The following is a 22,385-nucleotide window of genomic DNA, read 5'->3' as shown; positions in this document are numbered from 1 at the left end:
GACGGAGTGCCCAATCCCAGATCGACTGAGCCAGTCGAGACAAGAGAGGAGACTTGGTTCCGCCTTGCTTGTTGACATAGTGCATACTGGTTGTATTATCCGTTTGGATAAGCACAGATTCTCCCTGAATCACAGGATGGAACGACTTGAGTGCCAGAAAGATGGCCATCAACTCCATCCTTCTAAGGAGGCGTCCGTTGCCAGAGTGAGTTCTGGAGTGGTGAAGAGGAATGAAGTCCCTGCTGCAAGGTTGGATGGCTGTGCCCACCACTTGAGAGCCGCCTTCATGCGAGCGGTTACACGGACTAGGTCGTTGAAGGAACCAGTGACCTGACGCCACTGTCCGTCCAATTCTTCTTCAATGGGGCGAGTCCGTAGCCTGCAGTTTGGGATCAGTGAAATGCAGGATGATGCCATCCCCAGAATTGACTTCAAGATCCGTACTGAAATGGACTGTTTTGCAGGAAGAAGAGCCACTAAGCGGAGAATCTTCAGTTGACGTTCGTGTGACACGAATGCCTTGGCTAGTGTTGTGTCCAAAGTGGCTCCCAGAAAGGTTCTGCAGGGAGCTGGGTCTACCTGGGACTTTTTGGCATTGATGGAAAGGCCAAGGGAGCGAAACACCTCCTGACAAAGTCTTGTGTCCCTAAGTAGCTGGTTGCGAGACTGCGATTTGAGGAGGCAGTCTTCCAGGTATGGAAAAATTTGGACGCCCTGGAGACACAGCTGAGCCACCACTTTCGTTCAGACATGGGGGCGAAGCGTAGGCCGAAAGGCAGCACCCTGAACTGAAAGTCTCTCTATCCCACCTGGTAGCGCAAGTACTTCCGATGCCGTGGAAGAATTGGGACATCAAAATAAGCATCCTGGAGGTCGATGGTGGTCATGAAGTCGTTCTGGGAGAGAAGACGCAAGATCTCTACGAGTGTAGGCATGCGGAAGGATTGGCATTTGAGATGCTTGTTGAGTGCTCGCAAATCCAGGAATGGACGCCAGTATTGAGTCTTCTGGAGTATACGGAAAAAATGGGAATAGAATCTCCTCCCCCTTTGAGACTTGGGAACTACTTCGACGGCACCTTTTTGGATCATAATACGAATTTGCTGGAAAAGCTCTTTGAGGTGGGCCGGAGGCAGGCCGGATGGGGGAGTGGGAGAGGAATCTTGACAAACTCCAGAGCACAGCCATTTGCTACAATGTCCAGAACCCAACGGTCCGAGGTGATTGAAGACCATTGAGAAGAGAACAGAGAGATTCGAACTCCAACTTTTGGGGGGAAAGGCAAGTCATTGTCTCTTGGAAGCGGATCCTCTATAGGAAGACTTCCCCCAGTAGGAATTTGAAGACTGCTGACGTAAGGACTGCTGTTGTTGGGAAGAAAATTGTTGATTACCCTGGTGGTAGGAGCGGTATTGAGTGGATTCACCGCGAAAAGTAGAAGAGGTGCTGCGTCCGCGTGCACCACGAAAAGGCTGCTTACGGAACTGTAAAGTTCCTAAGGAATGAGCAGTGTCAGTGTCCTTCTTGATTGTCTGCAGTGCCTCGTCGACATGTGCACCAAAAAGCGACTCTCCGTCATACGACATATCCAGGATCTTCGCCTGTACCTCCTAGAGAAAAGAGGTGGAACGCAACCAACCTTGCCGTCGCACAACAGCTGCCCCTGCAAGCTGACCGAAGCCAGTACAAGCGATGTCTACAGCGCAGTCTATAATCTCCTCCGACGTTCTCTCTCTTTCTTGAAGAATTTTCAAGGCTTCTGCTTTGGTGGGCTCCGGGATGAGGGCCACAAGGGCAGACATGTCTGACCACATCTGGCGGTCGTAGCGCCCTAAAATGCCTAAAGCATTCGCCGCTCTCACCGTAGTAGAGGCCATAGCTGAAAATGTGCGCCCAATAGCGTCAAGGCAACGACCTTCCCGATCTGGAGGAGCAGTAATGGGAGAATTTTACCCCCTCATTCCAGATGAAGTTGATGATGGGGATTTGTTTAAACAGTTGATTTTTGAAGTCGTAGAGAAAACAGCCCTCCTCTCTCTGGACTCTTGGCAGCTTAAAGCGTTGAGCCGCTCTATCCATCAGTTGATGGAAACCTGCAATGTCCACCGGAGGAGAATCCCCTGGCGTCACAGGAGAAGGGGGGGGGAGAGGGGGGGGAGAGGGCGTCTGAATTTGGTAGTCGTCCCACCCAGCCATATGACTGGCGTCATTATCATCATCGTGAACCTCAACATCCTCACGTTCTGGATGAACATCATCATCATCGTCATCGCTATACACTGTAGTTTGCATCTGAATGGACGTCTGAACTTGAGGAGAAGGCGTTGGTGGTTGTGGTAGCGGAGCAGCAGAAGGAGCCGCAGCAGATGCAGGTGCTGTAGGCACTGGCAAACCCTGTTGAGATGTCGGGAAACGCCTATTGTAATCCTCCAACATGTGCTGGAGACTGGAGATGAGCGACAGAGGCAGTGTCGCAGTAGGAACCTGCACGAAACGTTCCTCTTCCTGAAAATAATGATCCTCATCGGCCTCACCATAGTCCTGACATTTAATAACCAAATCATAAGGACTGCGTGCTACTCTGAAGGTATCATCCACATCGTCCTCAGAACCTGCTAGGAACCGGTGGCAAACAAGGGCAAAGGAGGCTGTGGGTCAATTGGGATGGACAGCTGGTCAACAGGCATCTTGCGACGTTGGTGCTGAGGATTGACGGTGGAAGAACCAGACCCGGAGGAAGAAAGCGGCACCATCGGCAATGAAGCAAAAGAAGATGCAATTGTCGTCAAGTCGTCGTCTGAGCAGACGACGATGAGGACATAGGCGTCGACAGAGCCGTAGCTGAAGGATCCGTCGTCGACGGGGCCGCCGTCAATGAAGCTGCCATCGACGGAGCACTCGACGGGGCAGACGGAGCACTCGTCGACGGGGCAGACGACGAAGAGGCTTTCTTAACCACTCTCGTCGACAAAGATTTTGCCGACGACGAGAGAGCTTTCTTCGTCGATGACGAAGCAATAGGTATAGTCGAGTCTTAAAACTGAGGGATACCTTCGTCAACATAGATGACATCGATGTTGCAGTCGTCGACGAGCCAGAAGCAGATGTCGTCGACGGCAGATCTCATCGTCAGGACGATTGTCGATGTTCCCGTCGACGATGAGACATGTTTTTTGGCAGAAACATGATGGGAAGAAGCAGTAGACGCCTGAGAGTCAGATCTCGTGGGCATGGACGTAGCAGGAGGAGGTGAAGACACCACAGGAGCCACAGAGCGAGAAAGGTTTTCCTTTTTCAAGAATGGAGAAGGAAAATCCTGCACACTGCTACGTTTTGAGGCTGATTTAGAAGGTCCTGACACCAGGCATTCTGCGTCAAAAAGTGCTGAATCCTTGTCCTTATGTCTTTGGAACCAAAGGAGGAGACGGCCTTCCCTGTCTTTAAGGGTCTTAGTTGAATAGGTCCGGAAAATTTTACACTTGCCAACCTCATGGTAGGGATAAAGACAGTAAATACACTTCATGTGGGGATCTTCAGAGTAAAGGCACACTTCCCACAAGAAGAACAAGGTCTAAATAAAGACTTCTTACTTGAAGACATATTGAAAATCACAGGAACACCAGAAGAAGTTGAGAAAACTGAGCAGAGCTCAGGGAGACTCCCTGCACACGACGTGCGGTAGAAAATCTGAGGGACTGAGCTCTGAGGAGAAGGTTCTGGAGGGGTGCTTGCGCCTGATTGGCTGTAGTTTGTACTAACATAATGACAGGAATATGTTACAAGTCTTTTTTTCTCTCTACCATGTATTCCTATGTGGAAATTAGGTCTTGGTATTTACTACCTTTTTTAGTGTGTATTTTGTGTGTTATGTTTTTACATACATTTGTTATTAGTATTTTATTGCTATTTTATTTACCGTAGGACTCCCACTTCGACAACGGGGAATATTCAAGCATGTGAATCTATGAAAGACACCCTAATACTGGAGAACAGGGAGTACCTACTGGCTCACAGAGACCAATTCAAATGTATGAAAATTTACAAAAAAATCAAATGCAGGAAAAATTCCAGTAGTCCTAACTCAAGAGCAGAATTTTGTGCTTCAGCAATGTCGTATGAATGTGTGCTCACCAAGGCGACAATGAAAAACTCACTAAAGTCTCAAGATTGAGTTTGGGAATAGTTTAAAAATAGGAAACATCTGTAGAGAATACATTAATGGTGTTTGATCATTTCCTCAGATGTAAAAGCTGCAATATACAAACTGAGAGGGGTCAAATCTTCTTCCTGGCAGCAAACGGAGCACACCAGCCAGCGAACGTTCACCTGCTGGACGCCACCTCGCTCCTGGGGCCCCGACGCTGTGGTCTCGCCGCTTCACTCCATCACGGCGGCTGGAGACTACAGCTCCCAGAGGGCTTAGCGTCCACTTCCGCCCACTTCCTGCAGCAGCGCGCCCGGAGGCGCTATTAAACCAGGGCTCTCCCCTGGAGACACGGGGGTCAAATCTTCTTCCTGGCAGCAAACGGAGCACACCAGCCAGCGAACGCTCACCTGCTGGACGCCACCTCGCTCCTGGGGCCCTGACGCTGTGGTCTCGCCGCTTCACTCCATCACGGCGGCTGGAGACTACAGCTCCCAGAGGGCTTAGCGTCCACTTCCGCCCACTTCCTGCAGCAGTGCGCCCGGAGGCGCTATTAAACCAGGACTCTCCCTCCGCGTCGCGGACGGCGCCGGGCGGAGCCCGGGCAGAGGGCGGGCCGTCTGTGGCCGTCCGGGGACGACGAGGGACGGGACGGGCCACCCCCCCCCTGGTCCGCACGTCTCTGACACCACACCTAGGTACTGCACTCTGGCCATAGGGAATTTGCATAGGGCAGTAGAGCCCTTGAAAGTTACTCGCTAAACCCCTACGGTAGCACGCAAGAGGATTGGCAGAATCCAACGCCGCACGTTGTTGTGGCGATAAGGAAGGAGACCACAGGGGAACGATGTCCACTCACCCCAACACACGCTCGAATGGGATCAAGTCAACCAAGAGAACAACCCCTAAGCTAACACGGGGGGAAATAAAGGAGGCTGCCCACGCAAAGGGGAACAAACCTACAGCAATTGACCTAATGCTAAAAAAAGTCACAGGGGAAATATAACGAATGGAACGGAGTTTATCCTCCTCGCCCAATCTCAATGCCATCACTCAAACACCCCCTAGAGACGCACTACTAATTGATAGCTTAAACACCCAGGGCAGTAGGTCACAAACAAACTATGACACAGTGGATGTCCCTTGTGCTCAAACCTCAGGGCTAGAATCCCCTGAACTTATTGACACGGCCCCTCGGAAAGCAAGGAAGCGAGTGGGGAGGAATAAGGGTCAGCAGAGGCAGAGGAAAGCACCCCCAAGAACCAACTCCCCAATAAGCCTTCAAGAATATAATTCACTAGAAAATAATTCCCGAGTAGATACTATTCCCCCAGGGTGGATCGAGACAGTAGTAATAGATATTAAAAAACAGCTGGAATCCTTAATTGCGGCACAATTAAAACCCATTATAAGCAAGGTGGATAAAATAATGTGTGAGTTCTCCAAACAATCCAAGGCATTAGAACACGCACTTGCAAAAACTTCCGTTGACCAACCACAATCAACGGAGGAAACCATAAATAATAAGGCAAACACAAAGAGGGCCCAAAATAACAACTGTGTTAGCCATGCCCAACAGGCTATAGTTCAGATTCAGAGGCCCCCAACTCTGCCCAAAACCCCAAAGGGGACATAAACGATAACTCTAGAGGGACGACATCAACAAGGTGCGAATAACACTAAGACGGAGAAACCTCCCATACAACCACTAATGCAATGGAGACAAGACGAGCGCCTGCAGAGAGCAGGGAATTACAATCACTGTTACACAGACCCTGATCCCTTTCACAACACCAATACTCAGGCAAAACACTTAGATTTACCCCCTGAGGCGAATCCCTTTGTAATAATTTTTGCAGGGGTTCCAGAAAATAGGCCTAATGAGAGAGAAACACACCTACAATTGCTCTCAAAAATTTCCAAATGGTTGAACATCCACAGACCCTTAAATACTGGGGAAAGAGGAGAGCTTCTAAGTGTAAGAAGGGTAAACTGGGTTGGGGGGGAGAAAGAAAGATATCAGAGGAGACTGTATAGTCGCAAACTTTACGGACACTAGTCTGGTAGAGTACATCCTGAAGAACTCCAACAGGAACCAAACCAGCACAATTTGTGCTCTCCCACTTGGGTATTTCTACCCAAGGACACGAAACAACAATCGTGTGGAGGATGAGGGAGGATGGACGCTGGTTAGATCACAGCGCCCATACAGACCTAGACTAGCAAGCCACCTCGAACAGCCCTATTCCCAGCGTGACTACCCTCAAATGAGAAATAGATATGCCCCATTTCAATCTCTTGAGGACATAGATTGACTTAAATTCACTCCATCCACTCAAAAGAACATTACAGGAAGCCCGGCCACTAGTAGCTATCTTGGCCCACAAGTAGGGAATATAGGGGGGAGCGTGGAGAGTATATTAACTAGGGGACTAGACTCATCCCGGCCCCAGAGGGAAAAGGAAAAAACTAAACTGGATTTACCATCAGATGGGGTGGAGAGAGCAACTGAAACACACATGGCAAGAGGCAAAGAAAAGCGGGAGGGCCTGACCATCCTATCTTGGAATGTCGCAGGGCTGGAAGCCAAATTAAAAAACAAGGAATGGCTAGAATTTATCAAATGTTTTCATTTGATAGCGCTCCAGGAAACATGGGCAAGAGACTTGGGCCCATGTCAATTGGAGGGCTACAAATGTTTCTTTAAACCCGCACAGGGCACAAACTCGGGAAGAGCAAAGGGAGGCTTAGTTTTATATGCAGACTTAGACCTGAAAGGTTCCTGGTCATATATCGATGGCCCCTCAGATAATATACAAGCAGTTAGACTTACTCATCAGGGGGAGTGTCTACTGTTTGTGAATTTCTACAATTCCGGACCGGTGGAAGGAAATTTCCCAATCTTAGAGCAGTTGGAGACCTGTCTAACCGAGGAATTAGATCAAAGGGCGACAGGGTTTGAAACAACTGTCATGTTTATGGGGGATATTAATTGCCATCTATGCCCCAAATTACTCCCCTTAACTCCCGATTGGTCAGCTTGCCCTTTAGAAAAGGGCCCCCACTTTTCACATACTAAAGAGGGTACATTATTGATGAAGTTATTAGACAACTTTGCCCTTACAAAGGTCATGGATCTATCCGCTCATAAGTCAGGCGAATCCCCAATACCAACGTTTAAGGGCAAAGGCGGGGGTTCTATAATAGATTACGTTATGATATCCGCCTGGGCTAGGGAAAGGATCATAAATACCAGGACAGAGTGGAGTCCCTTTAGCGACCACAACCCCATTATAACAGAAATTAAAGGGAATGATTTCATTAAAAAAGTACCAGGGGTGATCCAACAAGCAGAAATTCAACCAACAGATCAAGGGAGACGCCTAAGGTGGTCAGTGATTAACCCCCAAGATTTTTATGTTAAATTAGTTATTGAAGGGAAAGATTACATAGAGACCTGTCTAGATGCTACAATAGAGGGCAGAGGAGTAGTAGAGGCGTTTGAATCCTTAACTAAAATCGTAGAGAAACTCCTGATAACCAAGAAGCCCATAAATCTGCAATCCACGCCCAGATGGTTTGATGCTAACTGTTCTAAAGCGTTAAGAGATTTAAAACAGAGCCTGAAAATGACACCAAGGGACAAAAATGAAACCACTCGCTGTAGACAGAACTATAAAACTCAGGTCAAGATCAGAAAAAGCACCCTCCAAAAAGAAATCTGGGCAGACTTAAGGGAGGCCGGCGAAAACAAGGACTATACCCAGTTCTGGAAAATTATAAATAAACCATGTTTTCACGATTCAAGCTCCCCAGTCATCAGCTCAAACATTCTGCCGGAACAATGGATTGCCCATTTTAAATCGCTGTACAATCATCAGGACGTAGACATTGGTGACAGAATATGGAGGGGGCCAAGGGCGGAAAAATTCGAATTATCCTTGGATGAAGTTCTCAAGGCAATACTAGGGTTAACACGAAACAAAGCCCCGGGCCCAGATGGAACCCCCCCGGATCTATTTCTTAGCAACACGGACCTTTGGGCCACAATGGTAATGAGAGTATTGAATGCAGCCATCAAAACGGGCCTGCCGAGATCATGGTCCACTGCGGTGATTGTCCCGATCTACAAGAAAGGCTGTAGGGACAGCCCGCAGTGTTATAGACCAATCTCGCTCATCGACGTCTCTGCCAAGGTACTGGGGAGGGCACTCCTCAACCGCCTACTGGACTGGACTGACACCCATAACATCTTGGTGGACACCCAGTATGGGTTCAGAACGGGGAGATCAACCACCGATCAGTGCCTCAACCTGTACCTGCTCACTGCTAAGTACACTAAGGCGTCTGAAGGCACCATGTATATGGGGTTCATGGACTTAGCAGCGGCGTTTGACAATGTTAACAGAGCCAAACTATGGTCGATCATGTCCAACCTGGGAATTGATCCGGATCTTATCAACATCCTGAGGGAACTTCATTGGAACACCACTGCCAAGGTCCGCTACAGCGCGGGGGGGTGAGTACCGATCCCTTCCTGTGCTCGGGCGGGGTCAGGCAGGGGTGTATCCTGGCACCTTTTTTGTTTTCCCTCTATATAAATGGCCTGGAGAGCGACCTAATAGCACTGGGAACTGATTGCCCAAAGGTGGGCTCACGTCACCTGCCAGTACTTTTGTACGCCGATGACGCCGCCCTCCTAGCCCGGACGGCGGTCGGCCTGCAGCTTCTAATCAAGGGTTTCGCAGATTTTATGAGGAAATTGGACCTATCTGTAAACATGACAAAATCCTTCATCATGATAGTGGGGAAGAAACCTCAGAAGAAGTTCGTATTCAAACTGGGGGATCATGTCTTGGACAGTGTTAAAACATTCCCATATCTGGGTCTTTTATTCGATGAGAAGCTAAAGTTCGCCCCGTTGGTAGAGGAGAGGGCGAGGAGACTTGTCTCAGCTAATGGAGCCATTTCAAACTTTGCTCGTCGAATGGGAAGGTGGTCCCCTGAGCAGGTGTTGACTTTGTATAGATCAGTCAGCATCTCAAAGACCATTTACGGATCTGAAGTCTGGGGTTTCAGAGATGCTCAACTAATCCAAAGTGAGGAAGAGAAATTTCTAAAAAAAACTGCTAAAACTTCCGCTGAGCACCTCCGCTGCAGTAACACACAATGAGCTGGGAATAACATATATAGCGGATTTGATTAGACAGACCCATACTGGCCTGGATCAAAATTTGGCTAAACCCCAATGCGGAACTATCCAGACAGATTATCCAGGATTGTTTGACGAAAGAAAAATGCCTCCAAATCCCCTGGTTGAAATATATTAAAGATACCCTGGGGGAAATATATGAACAAAGATTATTTTTGGACCCATCCTTGGTGGACATATACACCAGTCACTCGGTACAAGGGCAATTGCTGGATAAATTTGGTGGCAGGAGGAGGGAGCTTGACTCTATTAAATCCTCTGTAGTTGCTCACTCGCTAGTCTCGAATCAAATTGGCATGGAACCTTACCTCTTTTTATTGCATAGTCAGCATGAGAGGTTTTTAATGACTCGTTTTAGGCTCACTTTGTTGCACCATAATTTAGCTCATCCATCAGGGTTTACTTCAACAATTGAGCAGAAGGGTGCCTGCGGCTGCGACAATAGGTCTCCGCAGGACACCCTTCATTTTGTATTATTGTGTTCTTTTTTTAAAACACCTCGTCAAAGATTTTTAGTAGGGGTTTTAAAAGACTCAAAAATCATCCATGCCAAATCTGCTTTACTGTTTCTGCAAAGAGCCACTGAAATGCGAACCCTATGTGCTATTATAACCTTTCTTAAAATTGCTTTTAAACTGAGAAATACTAGGGGCTGTTGAAATTGGTAGGCAAGGGAGGTATCTATTATGTGATTCGGGGCATTTGTATTTCATCTGCACTTTGGTCCTATTACTCACAAAAACTCTTCTTTTTTTAAATGTGATGCCCCTTTTCCTTTCTTTTTAAATAATGATATGTTGTTGAGAAAGTTTGTGATCATGTTTTTTACTGTGATGTATTTTCATGATGGTTTTTAACCTTCGAAATAAATAAACAAACTGAAACTGAAACTGAAACAAACTGAGATTTAGGAGAAAGGGTGTTACCTGAATTGTCTTAGACATCCGATCCTCATGCAGTCGAGCTTGTAGTCGTTCCTGCTCCCACAGAGCTCGCTGCTGCTGGTCTTTCTCGCACTCTTTGTTAAAACTCTGTTGGACTACTGACAATTCCTTCTCTTTATCTTTCAACGTGGAACTGCAATTGAATGCAAACAAACTTTTGAATTCAAGTGGAACATGAAAAGCGAGCATGTAAATCTAAATCTCCAAGTATCTTGAAACACACAAATATTAAGGTGAGCAATCTGTAAAAGAAACTTTTCTCTAGCAGATTGTACGATAATTTCCGGTGCGCATTGAATATTTAAACAAAGTTCAACATTTTATTTAGTTACAAACTACAGTAAATAGCCATTGAAAGGGTGTCAGGCGAAAACAAAGACTCTTAATACATGCAAAACCTCCTTCAGATTGGCACCATAAAGGATAATGAAAATAACGAATGGCAAAAGTGAAGTCTCCTCCTTTTCAACACATCTAAAAGATAGAAACAATAGTTTTCAAAAACACTCCAGTTATGAAATAATTCATAGAAGTACACCAGGACTGCTGCCATTCCTGAGACCCTGGATGCTGCAACACAGTCCCATTCTCTGTCTAAACAAAAATGTCAAAACTCAATTGGAGCTAAAAGATTTTGCCATGAATGGTGCAAGCAGTGGCCCACCTATCAAATGATCCCGACGTTAGAGGCCTGGTCTCAAACCTAGAACTCCTGTGACAAGGAACACACCCATAATTTCCCTTTGGTGAAAATGAAGATTCGGCGATACAACAGCAGGGTCTGTCGACAGTTGGAGTGGGCCCTTGTCCAATGCTTCACACAAGAGGAGATGGATAGGCTAATTCGGAGAACCCCGAGTGCAATCAGCACTGGAGCAATTTGTTCACTAGATGCACAAGTTACTTACCTTCGGTAATGATGTATCTGTAAGAAACATTAGTTAGTGTTATATTCCTTACCTTAGAATATCCCCAGGCGTCAGACTGGAACCGGAAAGTTTGTCAGCAGCACCCCTGCGCGTCGCTAGGCGACTCGGCGCCCGTCGTCAGCGCCGGGATGACGTCGGAGTACTTAGACACCGCACTCGCGCGCAGACGTCAGTTCTGTACATAGCTTTCCGCGACAGTAACGCAGAGCCAGGATAGAAATTGACACTCGTGCCATGAAACTAGGGCCCTGAATGGGATGTCCCTAACCCTAGATATCTGTTCACAGAACAGGGAGGATGGGTGGGGCGGTAAGGAATTTAACACTAACTACTGTTTCTTACAGATATATCGTTACCGAAGGTAAGTAACTCGTGCATCTGAAAGAAACAGGTTAGTGTTAGATTCTTTACCTTAGAATAGATACCCCAGCAATACCAACCCCGGTGGTGGGTCTGCGTACCAAGATCACACCAGAAAGTCCTGGAGAACAGAACGGCCAAAAAAACAATCTCTCCGGACTTGGCTGTCCAGCAAACGTGTGCAGTGAGGCCCACGTAGCTGCCTGACAGATGTCCTGCAAGGGGACTCCCCGACCCAGGGCAGTAGTAGCCGCTGCGGCCCGAGTGGAATGGTCGCACAGCCCAACAGGAGGCTCCTTTTTCGCCAAGGAGTAGCAAACCTTGATGCACAAGACGACCCACCGAGAGATGGTCCACTTGTGCACCGCCCGTCCTGTCTTAGCGCCCACGTAACCAACAAAGAGCTTGTCGTCACACCGGAACTGGCAAATGCGATCTAGATAGAAGGAGAGCGCACGTTTTGGGTCCAGACAGTGGAGCCTCTCTTTCTCCTTCGAAGGATGCGGAGGTGGAAAGAAGGTGGGCAAGGTGATGGACTGCCCGAAGTGAAAGGTTGTGACTACCTTGGGCAGGAAAGAAGGACGAGTCCTCAGAACAACTTTGTCCGGATGGACGGAGGAAAGGAGGTTTTGAAGATAGAGCCTGGAGCTCACTCACTCTCCTAGCAGAGGTGATGGCAACCAGGAATGCAGTTTTAAGAGTCAGAAGACGAAGAGGACAGTTATGAAATGGCTCAAAGGGAGCACACATCAGAAAAGTCAGAACAAGATTCAAGTCCCACTGAGGCATCACGAAGGGAACAGGAGGAAACGTGTGTGATGCCTTTCAAGAATCTATTTACAACAGGGGACTTGAATAGAGAAGGCTGATCAGGAAACCTTAAGAAGGCTGAAATGGCCGAGAGGTAGACCTTGAGAGTGCCCAGAGCAGAGCCCTGCCGGGCAAGAGACAGAAGGAAGAGGAGAACCTCTGAAAGGGGGGCAGAGAGTGGACCCACAGCCTTTGCTGTGCACCATGCCACAAAGTTGTTCCACCTGCAGGCGTATACCAATTTTGTGGAGAGACGCCTGGCTGACAGAATTACATCACAGACTTCAGGTGGCAAGTCAAATGGCCTCAACTGTCGCCGCTCAATCTCCACACATGGAGGTGGAGGTGCTGCTGCGACAGAGGTCTTCCTGAAGAGGCAGACGAATCGGGGGGGGGGGGGGGGGGGGGATCAACTGACATGCTGAGTAGCTCAGGATACCAGTATCTTCGTGCCCAGTCCGGAGCCACAAGGATGACTTGGCCAGGTCTCGCCTGATCTTCAGCACTCTGGGCAGAAGTGGTATAGGCGAAAGGCGTACAACACACCACAGCTCCACTTGCGTCGAAAAGAGTCTCCGAGCGAGTGCCGCCTTGGAAATTCAAACGCGCAGTACTGATGACATTGCCCGTTCTCTTCGGTGACAAATAGATCTAACCAAGGCACTGCTGAAAGAGACCTTGCCCCACGTCAGAGTGCAGACGTCATTCGTGATCCATCACGGACCTGCGGCTGAGTTCGTCCACCCTGGCGTTCAGGGAACCTGCCAGATGTTGAACCACCAGGGCGACGCCCTGGTGTTCTAGCCATGTCCAGAGGTGCAGAGCCTCCTGACAGAGGGCCCACGACCCCACCCCGCCCTGTTTGGTGCCCCAGGAGGGACGCATCTGTCACCACTATGTGCTCCGGTTGGGGAAGGGAGAGGGATCTGCTTCTGACCCAAATGCAGTCCGTGAGCCACCACTGCAACTGACTCGCAGTGCCCTCCGAGATCAGGACGTGGTTGGACAGGTTGCCCTGATGCTGTGCCCACTGAAACTTCAAGTCCCACTGCAGAGCCCGCATCCGCCACCTGGCGTGATGCACCAGAAGGATGCAGGAGGCCATCAGCCCCAGGAGCCGCAGCGTCAGCCTGACCGAGATTCAGGATAAATGCTGAAAGATATGAATGCTAGCCTGAATATCCCAAAACCCTTGTTCGGGGGGGGGGATAAACCCGAAACCGCACTGAGTCAAGAACAGCTTTGATGAAAAGGAGCTCCTGAGAGGGGCACAGGTGTGACTTTGGCACGTTGATGGAGAACCTGAGCGAGTGCAGGAGGTCAGCCGTAGTCTGGAGGTGGGAGACGACTGTCTGGGGCGAGCCTGCCTTCAACAACCAATCGTCGAGATAGGGCAAGACTGAAACCCCTAATCTGCGCAGATGAGCTGCGACCACCGCCATCACTTTCGTGAACACCCGTGGGGTGCTGGTAAGGCCAAAGGGGAGCACGGTAAACTGAAAGTGCTCGTGGCCTACCGTGAACCGCAGGTAATGCCGGAGGCCCGGCTGGACAGGGATGTGGAAATACGTGTCCTGCAAGTCCAACGCTACCATCCACTTTTCTGGGTCCAGGGTAGCTAGGACCTGAGCCAAAGTCAGCATCTTTAACTTCTCCTTCTGGAGGAAGCTGTTGACGCTCCCGAGGTCCAAGATAGGGCGTAGGCCTCCTTTGCCCTTCTTGGGTACCAGATGTAAGAGAGTAGGGTCTGCAATCCTATGGTCACCCCAGATTTATTTTGCTTTTGCTTCACTGGTTTAAGACTTTCCCTGGCTGTGGGCCTGCTAATCAGACCCACAGCCTAGCTGTTCTCTCTCTAAATTGACATCCATGTTCTTTAGGTGCATTTACCAATTGGTATTGGGTCACTCTTGTAAGTCCTTGTACAGTGTACCATAGGTACCCAGGGCATAAGTGTACCCAAGGCCTACCAGGGGCTGCAGCATGTATTGTGCCACCTCTGACTGGCCATCTAAACAGACATAACTGGCTGGTAATACAGCTGGGGCAAGGTGGTGTAATCACCCTTTGTTGTGGATATAGTATACCTATATCTAACCCTAAAATGGACACATATACTCCTATAAGTCACTCCTATAGCAGGCCTTAACAATCCTGAAGGCAGAGTGCTTGGAATTATGAGATGGTGCTCTAGCATGAGCTGAGCCTGTCTGCAGCTTTCGGAACCATGTCCTTATAGCTGTTCCATGATAACGCTATACCATATACTCTTAAGTGCATTATAATCCTCGCGGTTATTGCTAACTTTGGCATAGCATTATCAAAACATGTCGAGTAAGGTGTCATACGAATTGGAATACTACCCCCTCGCCAGTTCTGGCGACGGGGGTAGCATTCCACCCTTTTAGAGGGACACGACATGTATGTAACTAAGAACCCCGGTTAAAGTTAACCCTCAGCATCACAAAATGGATGCTGCCACCACAGACATGAGTCTGACCTCCTGCTGCTGGGAGTCCTTCCAGCGAGGGAGGTTTGGACAAAGGGTTTCCTGCCTTGGGAGGTGCTAGCACCACCCCAGACAGGATTTTGTGTATTGAGGTAGGACAGGCTGAAACGAATGAGACCTGCCTGGGGCACACAAGGTGTCCCTGTGCATACCACGGTTCAAACCAGTTGCTGGGGCACTCCAGCCCCAGCTCTGGCACGAAACCGGACAAAGGATAGGGGGTGTAACCACCCCCTTCCTGGTCCCACCCATAGGAGGGACCTAGTCCCAGTACATCCCCCTTTAGGAGAATAAAGGTAGGAGCTGGTCCCATTCCAAAATCAGATTATCCTGAATTGAAACTACAAAGAAGAAACTCTGAACTTAGACGTGCTCCACAGAAGACTGAAGAAAATCTCCCTTATGGCCAAGGAGTGACCACCCTGCACAAGCAGGCACCATCAAGCGTCCTAGCAGTTCACTTTGTCGTCCTTCCTGGTGGAACCCGACTTTAGAGCCCGACGAGACCTGGACTTCCAGACCTCTCCGACCTCTACCTACATCTGCAGCACAGCTGAGATCCGTGGGTGCGACGAGACACGTGGTACCGGCCATCTTGGTGAAACTGCACTTCGCTTCCAGCACGACTTCAGAGGCATCATCGAGAAAGTGCTTTGGGGATTGAGAAGCCCCAGCCCCGAGCAGCTCCTGCACAGAAGACCAGCCCTCCAGCATCCACGAGATCTGCGTGGGGCACTTTTGCTTGATTGCTGCTCGACGCGTTGTCGCTTTTGAACCCTATGCAGCCGCAGCCCCTGGGCTAGGTAACCCGAGCATTTCGGTGCTCCAACGTAGGTTCATTATCCAAGTGTCCAGATCCTTTGTCGTTTTCAGTCTATCTAGTAGGATTCGTCCGATAACTGTAACTTAAGAAATACTAGCCTCCATAGACTTTGTCCCGCATCCCGCGTGAGAGTGCACACTCTGCATCCGATCTCCCTAGGCCTCCTGCTCCTAACCTTAGGGTTCAGTAGTGTAGTCCTAGCGATCCTGAAGCCTCTGGATCTTGTTACTTACCTGCTAGTATTTCGCATTCCACTTTTAGTGTATATGGTTTTTCGTGCCCCTCGGGCATTTGTGTAAATTGTGCGACTTAAAGTATTTTCATAAGAGTTTTGGATTGTGCTTAGCTCCCGGGCTCCTAAAGAGATCAGGGTAGACTTGTTATTAATAAATATCCTTTATTTTCATAACTTGTGTGGTGTCCTTTCACTTGGTGTTCAAGGGGTATATGTGATGGTATAACAGCTGGCTTAACACGCCCTCTAGAGTTTAGCCTAAAGACTGCTCTTGTCCATGCTACTAGGATAGCTGGTCTATAAGGTTGACTTACAACCGATCATCAATAAGGGTCGTTTGGAATGATACACAGTGATCACTAGAATAGTGAGCACTACATATCAGGCCAACTTCTCACATTGGTGAGCAGCGGTTGGGATTTGAGCTTGCCGTTTTACCACACGTATCCTAAGAATATCATTTGAAAGATCACATAAGTACTCCAGGTACATATAACTTAGCTTAGAATACTCTGAGTTCTACTGAACCAGCTGTTGTAGTTCAACAGGGCCTAGCACACCCTGACTACAACTCCTAGCAAGGGATCAGTAGGCAAACAAATAGTGTAGGTAAGTGCACCACTTACACCTCACTAGAAAAGCATGTCAGACAAAGGAGAGAACACAGAGGCTCCCCTCCTGTCAGTTGACCCTCCACGGGTCATGTCAAGATATGCAGCTCTTAGCTTCCAGGAGATGAGACAAGTGTGTACCTCCAGGAAGCTAAAACAGGGTTCTAACCCTACCATCCCATTTCTGATAGGTCTCTTAGAGACTTATGATGCAAGGAGGGCTTATAACACAGGTCCTTCTAATCCAGATGGGAATATGCCCCCCTTAGAGGGAACCCTTGGGGACCCTGACCTCAACCTCAATGGGACAGTTAGTGAAGAGGAGGAAGAGGATCAGGAGTTGTCAGGGGATGAGGCAGACAAGGATCAGGTAGAAGTCAGTAGACTCACAAGGACCAACTTAAGCAGGCATGAAAATGGACTTGGGGGACCCCCAGGACCACTCTCAGGCAGGCCTAACATTGGGAGTGGACGAGTTAGGTCTCTATCCAGAGGCTCTAACAGATCCATTCGTACCAATGGCTCCCAGACCTCTTCTCACAGAGGGATGACATCCCCTCAGAGAAGAGAGCATGAAGCTAAGTTGAGGGAAGTCAATCTGAGGATTGAAAGGGAAGAAATTGCCCTGGCCAGAGAGAGACTTGCCTTTTGCTAGAGAGCAGAAATTGAGTGGGGCAGACCCCACTGGGGGCAGCATTCTCCCAAGAGAAAAAGACCGTTTTTTAGACAATAGACACCTGAGTAAGATAGTGCCCCCCTTTAAACAAGGGGATGATATCCACAAATGGATGACTGCTTTGGAGAGGGCCTGCACTGTCCAGTGCATCCCCCAGAGTCAGTGGGCAGCTATTTTGTGGCTCTCCTTTGAAGGCAAAGGTAGAGATAAGCTCCTCACTACTAGAGCTGAGGATGCTAACAATTACCAAGTCCTGAAGAATACACTGGTTGATGGGTTTGGCTTAACAACTGAACAGTACAGGTTGATGTTCAGGGACACCCAGAAAACTCAGTCTCAGGATTGGGCTGACTTTGTTGATTGTGCCACTAAGGCTATAGAAGGCTGGCTATTGGGTAGTAAAGTTACTGACTTTACAGGATTGTATAATCATATTATGAGAGAGCAAGTCTTAAATAATTGTCAGAACCAGTTATTAGACCAGCACCTGGTAGACTCTGATCTGACCTCTCCACAAGAATTGGGTAAGAGGGCAGACAAATGTGTCAGAACCAGGATTAGGCCTAAGAACCAGGGTGGTGACCAAAAGAAGGAATCAACCAAGCCTCAAGAGAAGGGCGGGAATAAATCTTCTGATCAAACCACAGGGCCCCAAAAATCCTCTGAAAAGGGTGGGTCCCAAAATCCTTCCAATTCCCAAAAGAAACCTTGTCATACCTGCAAACAGGTAGGCCATTACAAAACTGACAGCAGTTGCCCAAGGGCCAACGACAATAAGGAGAACATACCCCCAAGTAAAACTTCCCAGCCTCCTGTTACTACTAGTAGTAATCCCCCAGGTGGTGGGAGTGCCCCCAAGAATCTGGGTGCATTTACTTTGGGAGTTCCTGGGGACTCTGGCCTAACCAGGTCCCCTGACTTAGATACTCTTGTCTGTGAGACTGGCAGGCCTAGGAGTTCTTTGAACTTTTTGTAAAAGGGTGCTGTATAGCCATCCGGTCCCGGTACTTTGTTGTCTTTTAGTGCGTTAATGGGGATTGCTATTTCGGATTCCTTGAAGACTTTGCCTAGTTTTCTCACTTTTTCATCTGGTAGCTTGGGTAGGTTGAGTCTTTTTAGGTAGTCTGTGGTGCCTGTCTCATCTATTGTCCTTTGTGTATAGTTCCTCGTAGAACTCTCTGAAGGTTTGTAGTATTTGAGTGGCTTGTGTGTGTCTTGTTCTGCTTGTCTGTGATACTTGCTATGGAGTGCTGTCTTTGCTTGCGTTTGAGGGATGACGCCAGTATTTTCCAAGCCTTGTTGGCCTCGCAGCGGTTGATATGTTTGTACTTCCTGATCCACATACCTGCTCTCTCACGGAGGATTCTATTGTACTCATATTTCTTGCTTGTGAGGTTTAGGTGGAGGTCTGAGTTTGTGGTGTCTTCAATGTGTTTAGCTTCTAGTACTTTGATATCCCTTTCTAGTTTGTTCAGATGCGAATGTGCTTCTTTGTCTCTTCTGGCCTTAATTTCAATCAGGTTCCATCTTATGGTTGCTTTCAGGGCTCCAACAGGCATTTCGGGTTCGTGTCTTCTGTGTCGTTTTCAGCTATGTAGTTTTTGATTGCGCTCTCAATTGTATCTCTGTCCTCTCTTTGCTAGCGTTATGTTGTTAAACCGCCATTTGCGGGTAGTCTGGTCGTTATGTCTCCCTGACAGATGAAGGCTAATGCAGGAGTGGTCTGACACCGTTCTGGCTGCTATGTCTGTGTGTTCAGTCAGGTGTGTGTGTGATTTAGAGATGAGAATGTAGTCGATTCTGCTGTAGGTGTTGTGCGGGTTGGAGTAAAAGGTATAGTCTCTGGTGCCTGGGTGTTGTAGTCTCCATGGGTCTTGTAATTGAAATCTATTGCAGATATTTTCCAGGGTAAAGTGGGTGGCCGGTGGTCTAGTCTTGGAGTGGGACTGTCTATCTAGTGTGTGATCTAGGACTAGGTTGAAGTCGCCTGGAACGATGTTTAGGCTGTTTGTGTGGTGCTTTACTAGCTTCCTGGTTACCCCCTCCCAAAATACTGTGTCATCTGTGTTCGGTGCATAGATATTGGTTACCGATATTGTTTCTTCTCCTCTTTTCATTCGTGTGTGCAGAGGTCTACCTTCGTCGACGAGTTCTGCTCTTTCGATTGTTATCTTGGACTTGGAGCTCACTAGGGTGATTACCCCCCCTCTTTTTCCCTGCTGCTGGTGAGCAGGCTATGTGGCTTATCCAGCGCGCTTTGATCTTGTCCGCATCTTCTGCTGATAGTTTGATTTCTCGTAGGAGTATGAGGTCTCCTTTTGTCTTTGCTAAGTAGTCTAAGATCTTCTTTCTTTTAACCGGATGATTCAGCCCTTTTCCGTTCAGTGATATGACCTTGAGGTCGGATTGTAGTGTCACTTTGCTATTCATTCCGATGTTGTGTTGGTCGCTGTGTTTTCAATTTCTGTGTGCGTCGGAAGAATGTGCTGTGCCTGCTCTTGTTGGATGGCCAGTGGTCATTGTGTGCTTGACTTGGTCCTGTTTCTGTCTGAGATAGTGCTTGGGGTGTGGATATGACTTACATGACGGACGGGACATTTCTAACTGACAATACAAAACGAATAAACAAGACATAACAAACTCTCCCCTCCTTTCCCTTGTCCTTCCCTCCCTCCCCTCCCCCTTCCAATTTCTTTGTGGTGATGGAAGCGTGCAACAGCAATGTTCTCTGCCCCCGCCTCCCCGGGACTTTGTTTAGTTTGGTTATTGATCTTGTTGAAAACAGTCTATTGTGCGCCCTCCCTCCAGTCTTTAGGTAATGGATGGCAGTACAGGCATTCCCATTGATCTTATTGCTTAGATTCTCTTAAAGGATATGATTGTCTTTGTTTCACGTACTGTTCATGAGCCTGTTCGACAATCGCATATTGTTCTGTTCGTTATATAGATCAGTTCGGTTGGAGGGCCGCACATTGCTATTTGTCGACGTAGATACGTTCATCGGTGTTCTCAATGCTCCGTGTCATAGTTCCGTTTCTTTGAGTGAGGTAGATATGTTTTCAAGTTCAAGTTTATTGCACATTCAACTTTCCTTAAGTGAGGTAGGTAGGTCGATTGGTTTGCAGGTTGTTCATTTTGTAATTCTGTTCTTTGTTGAGAGCCTTGTATGGGCCTTGTATGAGGTAAGTAAGTTAGCTAGTGAGTTCGATATTAGGTATCCTTTCTATTCTGTTACATTTTCCTGCGATGCTCTGCTTTTCGAAGATGTAGTCGCTAGTTCCATTTCTTGTGGTTCGGTTACGATCAGGTATCGTGACAGTTCTGTTGGGTCATCGAAGATTAGGGTTGTGCCATTGTTTGTAATTCTGAATCTTGCGGGTCCGACGAAAGAGTAGGTGATGTTTTTTTTCCTTAGATTTTCCCTTTGTACAAGGAAGCCTTTTCTGATGTCTACTGTGGTTTTGGAGTAGTCCTGTGTTAGGATGATCTTATTTCCTCGCCATATCAGGTTTGTGTTCTTTCTTGCTACTCCAAAAATGACCTCTATGTGGTGCGATCGCAGGGGCTTACATATTATTGGTCTTGGTGTTTGTCTGTTGCCTTGTTTGTGCGCAGGAATTCTGTATGCCTTGTCCAGCTCGAAAGGGTTGTCAAACTTTAGGTTAGTTAGTTTCGGGATGATGTCCTGCAGCATAGCCACACAGGTGCCCGCTTTGTCTTCTTCACCTTCTGGAATGCCAAGGATCCTTATGTTACCTTTCCTCTGTCGGTCTTCGAAGTCGGCCGCTTGTTTTTGTAGATCTGTTGTTGCTTTGGTAATCTGTCCCATTGTCTTGCTCGCCAGTTGTGACTTGCCTTCAATGTCGCTCACTCTCTGTCAACTGTGGATAGTCTACTGTTAGCTGTGTGGACATCTGCTCTGCATGCCGCGACCTCTAGTTGAATGGCATCTGTGGTTTTTTTGGTTGATTTTGCTAGGTCGTGGACCTCGGCCAGTTTCTTGAGGATAATATCTAGTGTGGCGCTAATATCGCCTTTCTGTTTGAAGGGCGATTCTGGGGTGGTCTCTGCTTTTGGCTTCTTTTGTTGTTGGGTCGCTTTTCCGTCGCTTCCTGATATGTTGCGCAGCCCTCTTTTGGTCTGTACGATCACAAACCTTTTTTCGATGCCGAGTGTAGTCTTAAGCGCTGGTCTCTTGTCTTGTTCGCCTGCTGCAGTTGTTCTTATTGTCCTTGTATACGTTGTAGGTTCTCGCTCTTTAGCTAGTTTTGGGTCCTTATTCGTCTTGTCGGCAGTTTTGGTGCTTATTTCTTGTTGTTTTTTGTTTCTTGGCACGCTTGTTTGCTCTGGCTGTGCGACCGGTGTGGGGCTTTTGTGCTGTACTTGTGTTAGTCCCTTTGTCTGGTGTGATGGTATGTTGTGTTGCTCGTTGGCGCTGTTCTTGCTCAAGCTCCGGGGTCTCTTGGCTAGCGTGTTTGGCCCGTTTTCTCTTGCAGGTCCGCTTGGACCTGTACAGCCTTTTGTGGTTTGCCCTTGGTTTTTGTTTTGGCGATGTGCGGGTGGGTCGTTTTGTGTCCTGTTCTCCCCCAGCCGTAGGGACCGCCGGGTCTTAGGGATCGATTTCGATTTCGTTTCTCCTTCTTTGATTTTGCCCCAGTTGTTGCGCAATATTTGTGCCTATTTCTTGGCGTTCCAGGAACTGGCTTTTGTGATGGTTCTTAAGATGGTCGCTCTCTACGGAGCAGCTTTTGTTTTTGGGACCTATCAAGATGGCCGTCAACTAGGAGTGATCCAGGTCTATTGCTTGCGTTTAGTTTTAAGGTGGCCGCCCTGCAAGCGTTTGTATCGTTTCCTTTTTGTTCTTTCGCCAGGGTTATCTACAGCTTATGCACGCTCAAGTCCTGCCTCGCTGTTAGTGGCACTGTTCTCCCCTCCGGATGGCCGCTTGTTCTATTGTTGGCTTGGTTATGCTTTCTTGGCTTTTGGTTACACGCTCTGTGTCTCGTGATGGTGTCTTCTTCTTATCGTGATACGGTCTTTAGTCTTCCATCTGTAGCGCGATGCCGGTCTGTGTGCCAGCCGGAGGCTCCCGTTCTGTTCGCTGGTTTCTCTGTGCCTCGGTCCCTCCCAAT

General features: G+C 48.2%; 1 protein-coding gene across 1 annotated transcript in view; it reads right to left on the bottom strand.

Moving 5' to 3' along the window:
- Positions 1-22,385, bottom strand: part of PCNT (pericentrin) — a 1,129,672-nt gene that overhangs the window by 189,386 nt on the left and 917,901 nt on the right. The window contains exon 39 of the mRNA XM_086956243.1: positions 10,283-10,433. Coding sequence (XP_086812369.1) covers positions 10,283-10,433 — 151 coding nt within the window. The remainder of the gene's footprint in view (positions 1-10,282; positions 10,434-22,385) is intronic.

The sequence above is a fragment of the Lissotriton vulgaris genome, chromosome 2_1 (genome assembly GCF_964263255.1).
Source record: "Lissotriton vulgaris chromosome 2_1, aLisVul1.2, whole genome shotgun sequence".
Classification (NCBI taxonomy): Eukaryota; Metazoa; Chordata; class Amphibia; order Caudata; family Salamandridae; genus Lissotriton; species Lissotriton vulgaris.
Note: the sequence above shows the minus strand (reverse complement) of the source record. Positions and strands in the feature narration are given on the sequence as shown.